Source organism: Arachis ipaensis, chromosome B6 (assembly GCF_059453495.1).
Source record: "Arachis ipaensis isolate K30076 ecotype BB chromosome B6, ASM5945349v1, whole genome shotgun sequence".
NCBI lineage: Eukaryota > Viridiplantae > Streptophyta > Magnoliopsida > Fabales > Fabaceae > Arachis > Arachis ipaensis.
In genome coordinates, this window is record NC_142441.1 from 69,770,234 (window position 1) to 69,782,415 (window position 12,182).

General features: G+C 30.9%; 2 protein-coding genes across 4 annotated transcripts; one reads left to right on the forward strand and one right to left on the reverse strand.

The window, feature by feature from the left end:
• Window positions 1–608: 608 nt before the first annotated feature.
• Window positions 609–7,999, forward strand: LOC148561248 (LRR receptor-like serine/threonine-protein kinase EFR). The gene is made up of 3 exons (XM_088490140.1): window positions 609–2,514; window positions 3,565–5,789; window positions 5,874–7,999. Exons 1-3 carry the CDS (start codon window positions 2,045–2,047, stop codon window positions 6,203–6,205), a joined length of 3,027 nt encoding a protein of 1,008 aa, XP_088346266.1. The 5' UTR covers window positions 609–2,044; the 3' UTR covers window positions 6,206–7,999.
• LOC148561249 (isovalerate--CoA ligase AAE2-like) lies at window positions 6,205–10,601 on the reverse strand. Of its 3 annotated transcripts, none has more exons than XM_088490142.1 (2): window positions 10,058–10,601; window positions 6,205–7,792 (listed from the first exon to the last, which is right to left on the reverse strand). In XM_088490142.1, the coding sequence occupies exons 1-2, from the start codon at window positions 10,538–10,540 to the stop codon at window positions 6,341–6,343; spliced, it is 1,935 nt and encodes a 644-aa protein (XP_088346268.1). In that variant the 5' UTR covers window positions 10,541–10,601; the 3' UTR covers window positions 6,205–6,340. The 3 variants fall into 3 exon arrangements, with proteins under 3 accessions (XP_088346268.1, XP_088346267.1, XP_088346269.1); XM_088490141.1 differs by lacking the exon at window positions 10,058–10,601 and adding an exon at window positions 8,356–8,994; XM_088490143.1 differs by lacking the exon at window positions 10,058–10,601 and adding an exon at window positions 8,427–8,701.
• Between the last annotated feature and the right edge of the window lie 1,581 nt (window positions 10,602–12,182).

A 12,182-nucleotide genomic window follows, 5' to 3' on the forward strand; every position in this document is an offset into this window, starting at 1 on the left:
AAAAGATATTTTTTCGAGTTATCTTTTTCTTAAAAGATCTTATGAAAAGTAAAAGTAATTTTATGTTTGGGTATCTCATGTAAAAAGATTTTTTTATCTATCAATTATGTTTGGATATAACAATATAAAAGTACTTTTTTGTTTATTTATTACGTAAAAAACATCTTTTTTTAAAGAAAAAAAGATCTTTTAAAAAAATATGTAAATTATAGCTTCTCAAAAAAGATGTTTTTTTTTTATTTTTCTAGTGTTTTTACTTTTACTACTAGAAATTTACCAAACACGCTAAAAAATAAAAAAGATCTTTATTAATTAAAAAATTTTTTTTTATCAAAATAATGGAGCTCAAACAAACACTAAGTTCTTTTGGAAAAAAGAACTTAAAATATAAGGACTTATATTAAAAGTAATTTATAAATAAATTATTTTATATTTGAAAAATTATCATAGAAATACTTATTTTAAAGTCATTTAATAAATAAGAGTGATAAAATAGATTTTGAGAATGAAAAAAATTAATTTTTTTTATTTCTTTAAAAATTCTTAAATAACTTTTTGAGAAGTTAAAAATATATTTAAAAGATTGTACTAAATATCATTAATGTAACTTTTTATAAGTTAAAAGTTAAAAAAAAAAAAAAAAAACTTTTGAAACTTCTAAACATGCCCTTAGTGCTTGAAAAAGAGGTTGGTTAAAAAGGTGAAATAATTGCTAACATAGTCATTTTAGAGTTGAAGATAGCAACAAATTAATTAAAAGCATATGACATCATATATAGTGATTTATCTGAGAATTAAAGATGGAGCCAATGATTTTTTTTTTTCTTTTTTATCAGCAGAAATTTTTAAAAAGTTTTACAAGAGTTTTTATTTGTTAAATAAAATATCTCAATGGTATCAAAAGAAACGCACTTATAAGCACTATTAGAAATTTAGAATGAATAAATACATTAAAAATTGGTAGTGCAGCTTATTGCTACTCTGCCTGAATTCCAAATTGTTGACCATGACAAGAAAAAAAAAGGAAATACTTACTATTTAAATCAATTTGAATTAGTAACTAGTTAACTTATTCGTTCATTTAAATAAGAATTAGAGTTTCGAATCTCATGATATATATGTAGCAACTCTTTAATCAATAACAAATACTTAAATAGATATAAAATAATTAGTTCTTAAAATTAGATAGAGGTGAGCACGGGTCGATTTGGTTCGAATTTATGGTAAAATTAGAATCGAACCGATCAAAATATAATTGGTTTGGTTTGGTTCGGATTTGTGTTTTTTTGTACATGTACCCGAACCAAACCAAACTGATTAAGAATAGATTGGTTCAGTTCGGGTAATTGGGTACCCGATGACTTTAAAATTCATAAAAAAAATCAAATTTTTATCTTAAAAATTCAACCAGTACAATAAACATGTAACATCAATAGAAATAATCTAAATATGTTAAATATCAAATACATTAAAAACTAAACTCATTAAAATCCAAATATATTAATAGTGATAATTTTTGTCTAATGAAAAAGTCATATATATTTTTTATTTTCTTATTTAATTAATATATGATCGGGTTTGCAGGTTGGTTCGGGTTCCGCACCCCAGAACCGATACCCGAACCAAACACTAACAAAGATTATCGGTTTGGTTCGGTTGGACCCGATTACCCATTAGTTCGATAACCAATTTAATTGGTTTGGTTCGGGTTCAAACAGGTAATCGAGTACTCACTACCCATGCTCACCCCTAAGATTAGTACTTATTAATACACTAATTTTATAATTGACATGTCTTTTAAATGTAATGTTGCCTAACCTCTAGGATGGGAAGTGCAATTCATGAAAACCAGAAAGAAAGCAAAAGAAAACATAAGATTAAACAAATTTGAAGTCAAAACAAATAAAGAAGAACCAACCTAGAAAGTCATTTAAATCAATGAACCTTTATGTCTTTAACTATATATACACACACATAGAGGCTCTCTTCTTTGAGAATTTAGAGCCAAAAACAAAAACACAAAATCTCCAAAGGTTAAAGATATATGTTTCTCAATAAAATGAAGCTTCTTCTTTTCTCCTTTACCATAAACTTTCTCTGTTTTTTTCAATCTAACATAGCTTCTTTTTCTCTAGCAATAGAAAACAACAACAATAACAATGATGAGCTTAATGCACTGCTCAAGTTCAAGGAAGCTATATCCAATGACCCTTATAAAATCTTAACCTCTTGGAATAGCTCCAACCAATTTTGCAATTGGCATGGAATCACATGTAGCAAAAGAGAGCAAAGAGTTTTGGAATTGAACTTAGAAGGATATCAATTGCAAGGGTTCATGTCACCCCATATTGGCAATCTCTCTTCTTTACAAACTCTCAACCTTCAAAACAATAATTTCTATGGCGAAATCCCGCCGGAACTTGGTCATCTGTCTAGGCTGCGACTACTCTTTCTCGCCAATAACTCGCTGGCCGGAGAAATTCCGACCAACTTAACAAGTTGTTTGGAACTTAGGTATTGTTAAAGATATTATAGTGTTAGATATTTTTAGATTAATTATTAGTTGGTTATATTCAGTGGCCGAACTTGAAACAAAATTTTGGGAGGGGTCAAATAGAAAATAATTGTCAAAATATTTTTTTATATGGACCTCATTTAAGATAAGCTTGTCTAATCTCATCTCTCTGGTTTTGGTGATACTGCCAAATTTAAAGCCCTTTTTCAAGATCTCGTTCCAAAAAGTTAAAGTTAAAGTCATCAGATATAACTTTTTGAACTTTTGAAGGTTATATCTCACTTTCTTCGTGATTCATTAAAGTAGAAGAACTATCTACATGTGTTGATATTGTAAAAGTTATATGTTCTCCTTCTTAAATATTAGCCTTCTTCTTAAAAAATGTATCAATTCTTTGATTTTTCATTATTATTTTATATAAAAATTTGAATATATATCCTGTAAAATATATAAAGAAGAAGTTAGAAGGACAAATATTAAAATTTATAATATTTATTGAATTTTTTTTTATCAATTTATACAAATACAATAATATTAATACTTATTGAATATTCTATTATTTTTTATCATATAAAAAATTAAATTAAATAAATAGTAAAATATAAAATAATATTAAATTAAATAAATAAAAGATATCTAATTTTTTATATTTGAACCTAAAATAGAGAGAGTGTTGTTTATTGAACTTATTAGATACTTTAAGTCATAGTAAAGTATTTAAGTCAATCGAACTATTTTTTATCTTTTGAAAAAGTACTACTAAGTTTTTTATAAAAAGTTTGGGGGGCATGGCCACCCCTGTCTGAACTAAACTCCACCACTGGTTATATTTTTCACCCTACATAAGCATACACTTCACTTTTATTGATTAGTAATTTTTGTTAATAGAAAATACTTTCTGTACAACACAAAAATATCTAGCAAGTATTCAAAAGTATGTGTATTTTGTTTTGAAATTGTTGTGTACTTGTGTTAAGAGTATTTGTGAATTTATAATATTTGTGTTACTTTTTTTCTAATCATCATAATATATATATATGTTTTTTCAGGCGTATATATTTACAAGGGAACAATCTTAGTGGAAAAATACCAATGGAGATTGGTTCTCTTAAAGAACTTCAATGGTTATGGTTGGCCAAGAATCATTTATCAGGGAAGATACCATATTCCATATGGAATCTTTCATCCCTTGTTGTACTTTCTCTTTCATATAACAACTTGGAGGGAAAGTTACCACAAAACATTGGCAACTTAAAACATTTGCAAATTCTTGGTATGGTTTCCAACAAATTATGTGGTATGCTTCCTTATTCTCTTTACAATGTGTCATCTCTTACTTACATCTCGGCCGCGAACAACCACTTTAACGGCTCTCTTCCGGCCGACATGTTCTTCTCCCTCCCTAGGCTCCAACTTTTTGAAATTGGAAGCAACCAAATGTCAGGTTCAATCCCTGTTTCAATCACCAATGCAACCTCTCTTAGAAGATTTGATGTCACTAATAATAGTTTTTTAGGGGAAGTTCCAAGTCTAGCAAAGTTGCATGATCTTTGGTGGTTGAATTTTGGTTCCAACTATCTAGGAAGTTATTCACTTAAGGACTCTGAGTTCTTAGAATCTTTGCAAAATTGTAGTAAGTTGGAAATATTGGACATATCCGCCAACAATTTCGCTGGCCGTTTGCCGGAAAATATAGCCAACTTTTCCGACCGGCTCAGAGAAATATACCTTAGTGATAACCTATTGTTTGGAGAAATTCCTGCCACTTTAGGAAATCACATTAATTTAGATGTCCTTACCATGGAACTCAACTTTTTTGTAGGATCAATTCCAACAACATTTGTAAAGTTTCAAACAATGAAAAGATTGGATTTGAGTTATAACAAAATCTCAGGACAAATTCCACCCTTTATAGGGAATCTTAGCCAATTGCTTGAGCTAAGAATCTCAGACAACATGCTAAGAGGAAACATTCCTCCAAGTATAGGAAATTGCAAAAGTTTAGAAATTCTAGACCTTGCAACTAACAATCTTAGTGGAGTCATACCTCCAGAAGTTATAGGTCTTTCTTCTTTGACAGTCCTACTAAACTTGTACGAAAACTCGTTGACCGGATACCTTCCGGGACAAGTAAGCCTGTTGAAATTTATTCGTCAGTTGGACGTCTCGAAAAATTATCTGTCTGGCGAAATTCCTGAGAATATTGGAGAGTTGGTAAACCTCGAGTACCTTAACTTACAAGGTAATTCATTCAATGGAACCATACCTTCATCTTTGGCTATGGTGAAGAGTCTCCAACATTTAGACCTATCAAGAAACAACTTGTCTGGATCGATTCCAACCGCGCTACAAGATCTATCTCTTCTAGAATACTTAAATGTTTCTTTCAACATGTTGGATGGTGAAGTTCCAAGAAAAGGTGTGTTTGGAAATTCAACTGCTATAACACTATTTGGTAATGTTAAGCTTTGTGGAGGAATCTCTGAGCTGAAGTTACCACCATGCCACGGTTCAAAACAACCAAGACATCATAGTTTCAAGGACACAGCAGTGATGATAGTTTCTATGGTTGCTTTTCTTGTTCTGTTGTGTTCTATGTTTGTTGCTTATATGATGAGGATAAGAAAGAATGAACCAATTTCAGATTCATCAGCATTAAATGACTTATTTGAAAAGGTGTCATATCAAAGACTTCACCAAGCAACTAATGGTTTCTCAGCTAGCAACTTGATAGGGTCTGGAAATTTCGGCTTTGTTTACAAAGGAAATCTCGCCTCGACTAACAAAGTTGTTGCTATAAAGGTCTTAAACCTTCAAAAGAAAGGAGCTCGAGCGAGTTTCATGGCCGAATGCAATGCACTGAAACACATTAGCCATCGAAATTTGGTTAAGATTCTAACCTGTTGCTCGAGTACAGATCACAACGGCCGAGAATTCAAAGCTCTGGTGTTCAAATACATGGAAAATGGAAGCTTGGATAAATGGTTGCATCCAGATATTGAAAGATTAGAAGTGCCACAAACCTTGATGAGTCTAAACCAAAGAATAAGGACTCTAACTGATGTTGCTTCAGCAATAAGCTATCTTCACTACGAATGCGCGCAGCCTATTGTTCATTGCGATTTAAAGCCGAGCAATATTCTTCTAGATGATAACATGGTTGCTCATGTTGGTGACTTTGGATCTGCAAGATTTCTGTCAAAAATCAATGACAAATCATATAAGCAAAATATCATATCCAGAATAAATGGTACTATTGGTTATACTCCTCCAGGTATAATGTCATCTTCAAAAGAGTGATTTAAATTTAACAACTTTGTTTCTTAAGATGTATTAACCAATTCACAACATATTGCAGAGTATGGAATGAGTTCAGAGGTGTCGAAACAAGGCGACACGTATAGCTTTGGGATTCTTGTTTTGGAAATGTTAACAGGAAGAAGACCTACTGAGGAAACTTTTCAACTTGGTCACAATCTCCATAGCTATGTAAGGATGGCATTTCCAGATAAACTCTTGCAGATTGTAGATCCAATTCTTCTGTCCATAGAAATAGAAGGAACAACAGCAAAGAAATGTTTGTATTCACTCTTTAGAATTGGACTTGCTTGTTCTGTGGAGTCACCAAAAGAAAGAATGAGCATGGAGTGTGTTAGCAGAGAACTAAACCTTATAAAGAATTCCTTATAAAAGGTACAAATTAATTTCTTTTATTCAAAATAAGCATATGATTATCAATAACAGTGATTAACACTATGAATTGAATATTGTGCAGAACACCTTTCATGTGAATCAATTACAATTAATTATAACTAATGGGGTGGGTCAAGAAATGCTTCCTAATGCCTTGGCTTTCTCTCTAAGAACATACTTTTGTATCTTCCCTGTTGAAGTTTTTGGTATATCTTGAAAAATCACTATTTTAGGTGCCATGTAATGTGGCAAATGATCCCTACAGAAGTTGATTATTTCTTGAGAATCCATATCATTATACCCTTCTTTCAATTCGACGAATGCGCATGGAGTTTGTCCCCAATGATTATCCGGCCGGGCAACAACTGCTGCTTCAAGCACGGCTGGATGGTTGTACAGAACAGTTTCCACCTCGACCGAGCTTATATTCTCCCCGCCGGAGATTATAATGTCCTTCAACCTGTCCTTGATTTCTATGTATCCATCTTGGTGTTTCACACCAAGATCACCACTATGGAACCAACCATCTTTGAAAACTTCTTTTGTGGCTTTCAAATCTCTAAGGTATCCACTCATCACTGTGTTCCCTCTAAACATAACTTCCCCCATTGTTTTCCCATCATTTGGAACACTCTCCATTGTTTCCGGATCCTTGATATCAATTTCATCCAAGCCAACATGTGGAATTCCTTGCCTTGCTTTCATTCTTGATCTTTCTTGCGGCGCAAGTAAGTCCCATTCAGGCTTCCAGACACAAAAAGTGCCTGGGCCATATGTTTCTGTGAGGCCATAGAGGTGAGAAACTGTGAATCCGAGCTCTTCCATCTTGGCGATGATCTGAGGCGGCGGAGGAGAGCCACCTGTCATAGCCAATACCTTGTGATCGATCGGTTTCCTATCGAATGAAGCAGAGTTCACAATCATGTTAAGAACTGTAGGAGCTCCCCCCAAGTGTGTAACCTTGTAATTTGTCACATTATCAAAAATGTCCTTAGGCTTTACCTTCCTAAGACAAATATTGGTTCCGAATTGCGCTGCCACGCCCCAAGGAAGGCACCATCCATTGCAATGGAACATAGGAACTGTCCATAGATACACTGGGAAGAGATCCATTCGAAAGAGTAGAACTGTCGCGAGTGAGTTCAAATACGCGCCTCTATGGCTATAAACTACTCCTTTAGGCCTTGATGTGGTGCCAGAGGTGTAATTAACACTTATAGGATCCATTTCACTCTTTGGCCTAACTATTTCAAACCCTTTTTCACCATTTGCTAGTAGCATCTCATACTCATAACTAATTGAAGAAGTGTCAATTGTTGAATCAGAATCACAATCAGAATCAGCAATTAGGACTAGAATTGGTAATTTTGATGATGTTCTTTTGCATAGCAGGTCTAATGCGCTGCGCGCGACTTCAAGCAGTTGGTAGTCTACAAAGAGGATCTTAGCTTGTGAATGCTCCAGCAGGACTGAAACCATGGATGCGTCGAGGCGCGAATTCAAGGTGCAGATAATGGCTCCAGCCATTGGGACTGCAAAATGCAGCTCATACATTGCTGGAACATTAGGTGATAATGTTGCAACCTGTTTCAAAACAACATTGAATATACAATAGCATCAATGATTGAATCCATTCACCTTAAAGAGTTTAAGGATGCTTCCTAATATTTTTCTTAGTACAAGATTCAACAGCAATAACAGCCACTAGGCATTGTCTCATTAGGTAGGGTCGGCTACATGAATAATATGACACAACAAAGGCTTATCATAATAAATATATGCATTAAACCAGTTTTATATAAATTTCCTAACATGAAAATCCAAAAATATCAAGATGATTATAGAAGTCTCAGGCCTCTAAATGCTATTTATTAAACTTTGACTTAATAGTTAATCAATTACCAAAACCTGAAATATTAAACTATGGATGAAACAGATACAACTTTTCAGGACTTCCACAACAAAATCAGAAGCAGAAACAGCTTCTAACTCTAATATACTGGTACTTCTGACAAACACAAGTTTAAATACTTTCAACTATTCTACACAAATCTACAAACCAAGGAAATTTGGGGGGGAAATAAAAAATAATTTTGACAAGTTATCAAAGTAAACACAGAGTGACAGAAGTAATAAACAAAACTCACAACATCACCACGGGAAATTCCCAACTGAGAGAGAGAAGAAGCAAGTTTCAAACACCTTTGATGTGTCTCACCCCATTTATACTCCAAAGAACCATAAACAAGTGAAGTTCTCTCTCTGCAAAACCTTGCTGCTCTCTCCAAGAACCCTATTGGGGTCAGAGGAACAAGATTTGCAGAACAGTGGAATAGACCCTCCATTGATTCCCATGATCCTTGATCCTTATGATCTTTGGAAAAGTTGCAAAATTTAAGTGATTTATGCGATGAAATGAAAAGGGTCGCTCTTGAATTCCTAAGAGAACTTGTCCAAAGCATGTTCTTGAAAAGTTGTTTCATGGTTGTGGATAACTAGTATAGTTGACACTTCACACTCTTAAACAGTGTTTTAACGTGTCATGTGACTATGAAAACATAGTGAAAGTGATGAGTTTATCGGTTTCTGAGTAGAATCATCAAAGTAGGACCTAGCTAGTAAATCATCACAATTATGATCACTTTTTTTCCAATGATTTGTTTGGTAGTGAGATAAGGAAATCAATGAAGCCACGTGTTGCATGTTATATATAATTTCATATTTCATAGATCAGAGAGAGAGAGAGGGCCAAATCAAAATTCAAAGTTCAAACAATGTACATATTTCCAATAAGAATAAGATAAGAATAGGTAATGCAATCTGAACATGAAAGATAAGATATAATAATGGGCACGAACTTACTCAAATTAACTATTTTAAATAAGTCATCAAGATTTATTTTTTTGTTTTTAATTAAAAATTTAAAACTTTTCTATTTAGAAAAAAAAAAGGACTAGCCCATTTAACTCACAAATTTTTTTTAAATGGGTTAGGCTTTTATTTTAGAGCAGGTATATATAATATATAATTTGAAGGGAATTAATCGGTTTAACATGTCTAATGAAAGGTTTTTCTAAAATAAAAGTAGTTATTTTCGTAATAATATTTTTATGTGAAAATGATAATTAGGATGTCGACATATATTGTGTTAAGAAATTTAGTCAAATATATTTAATTATCTAACCGTTTTTAACTATAATAATTTTTATAAAAAAATATCTTCACATATTAAAACGAAAATATTAATGCTCAATTTAATCCTTAATTAGTTTCATTTGGTTTCTGTCCTGTGACAAAATACAAATATAAAAATAGAAATGTAAAGATAAAAATATATTAGAAAGAGAAAAAAACCGGAAAAACAAAAAACTATGTCTGAAAGATAGAAATGTGTAGATGTTTTATAATCCAAAACGGTAAACAATTAGACATAACAATAGACAGAAATACAGAAATTTTTATTTCTCAAAAATAATATTAAAAGAAGCTAAAAATTATCATTTCATGTGAATAATAAAAAGATGGAATCTTTTTTTTTTTTTTGGTCTGTGTATCTTTATATTTATCAAACAGAAGCTTAAGTATCACCTTATGCTATAAGAATAATAATTATTCTTGACATTAAGAATTTACATGATACATAGTAGTAAGAGTTTAATTTTCGTATACTGACCATGTAAAACATTTTACACAATCGTACAATTATAAATCATTATTAACATAAAAAGTAGTTATTTTTATATACGTGTAAAACAATTTTATATTTACAGTGCATTAAAATTAAATTCATAATACATCAAAATTAAATTCATAATATTAAAAAGACATAAATTAAAGGAGAAGACTTACTACATCAGCAGGTGAGATCCCTAGCTGAGTGAGAGAAGAAGCAAGTTTCAAACACCTTTGATATGTGTCACTCCATTTATACTCCAAAGAACCATAAACAAGTGATGTTCTTTCTCCACAAAACCTTGCTGCTCTCTCCAAAAAACTTATTGGAGTCAAAGGAGAATAATTTGCATCACAAAAAACAACACCCTCCATTGATGATCCTTGATCATCATTATTTGGATAATGGGAATTATTATTGTTAAGGGAACTATGAGCTGAAAACATTATTTGTGTTTTTCTACTATTGGAATAATAATAATGCCTTAGAATAACATTATTACACAACTTCATCATGATGAACCTTTTATGGTTCATATGTTGGTGAAGAAAACAAGAAGATCTTGGAGAATTATTGCTTACCCAACTGGAAAAATTGAAGGCACAAATCAAGCCACCACCACCACTACCATTCATAGATCCTAATGTTGCAAAATCCATAAGATTTTTTAGTAGTACACCACACAAGCCTGGGTCTGTTTTACTTTATTGAGTTAGTGATATGTTTTTATGAATTATTTTATTTTATATATATGAGATACTGTCCAAGTAGTTGGAAAATTAAAGTGCATTTAAAATTGCTTCCTCCCTTGTCTTCTAAGGGTATAAAAATCAACCATCGATGTAATCATATCAAAATTTAATTGAAAATAAAATTATTATTTTTGTCTCTTAAATAGTTTAATTTTTTTGATAAAATAATTTTTAAAAAATAGTATATTAGTTTTCTAATTAAAATTGTAATAAATTTTTTTTGTCTCTTAAATAGTTTAATTCTTTTGATAAAATAGATTTTTAAAAAAATAGTATATTAGTTTTCTAATTAAAATTGTACTGATTTAAAAAAAATGCACTATCTTTTAATAACTGATACATAATTTATATATTCAGTCCAATTTTTCTTAAAAACATTATTTAAAGTTTGATCTCTAATTTTTTTATTATTTTTTTAATTAATTTCCATTGGCATAAGAAAATTATAAAAAAACACTTAGCATAAAATTACTAATTTAAAAAATATATATTATTTTTGAATAAATTTACAAAAAGTCGCTTCAAAATATGAGTGAATTATATTTTTTACTATGAAAACAAATTTGTTTCCATCACACTAATTTGGAAATAACGTAACACACTCCAACAAACCTATTGTGGGCAGACAGTATGACTCATCAAAAATGACATTTAACCAATTTCTTAAATGTGTTCATGGCTATAATGCATAAACAGATACAAAATACGATACAATACGAGATAAGATGATATATAAACTTTAAAATTTTTATAAAATATGAATATATATAAAATATTTTTTAAATAAATTATAATAATATTTAATATTTTATTAAATTAAAATATAAAATAAAATTAGACACATTAACACGTAATAATATTTAAATGTGTCTAGAAAAAGTGACAAACGGGATATAATATGACAACTTGTTTCAAAACATACATATCAAATTAATCATGACCATATCCACAGTCCACTAAATTGTCCAACCCAAATAATGATAACAACTATAAGGAAAGCTCTTCTGATCTTTTTTTTTCCATGTAGAAGATGAATAAATAGTCAAATTTTACACTTTGTATTATATTATTGTTGGTAGTAGTTGAATTAAGTAGGTAGATTTATTATCTTTTGTTGGTGGGTTTTGCTCTAAAGATTTTTTAACCTATGTAGCCAAATCTAACTCATCCAACCATTTAACTTTCTTAACTTATAATATAATTGTCGAGCAAAGGAAAAAAAAAACCCTTAAATATCATTATCAACTTATATAAACCTTGGGTAGGGGATTGCATATTAAGAATACTTTCTGTGCTAACATGGCGTTTTTAAAAAAGTTAGTATGAGATTGTTTAAATAATAGTAAGAAGTTGTTGGTACAGGTTCTGAAGCATAAATATCTCATGAATCAATCTGGTATAAATAAAAACAGTAAAAATTCTTTATCAGCTACCTGAAAGAACATTGTTAGTGCCTATGAGCATCTCAAGAAAGGGTTTCATTGGAATATTGGGGATGTTCATAAATTAGTTTGGTATAATGAATGGACTCTTTTTTATAAGCTTTGCA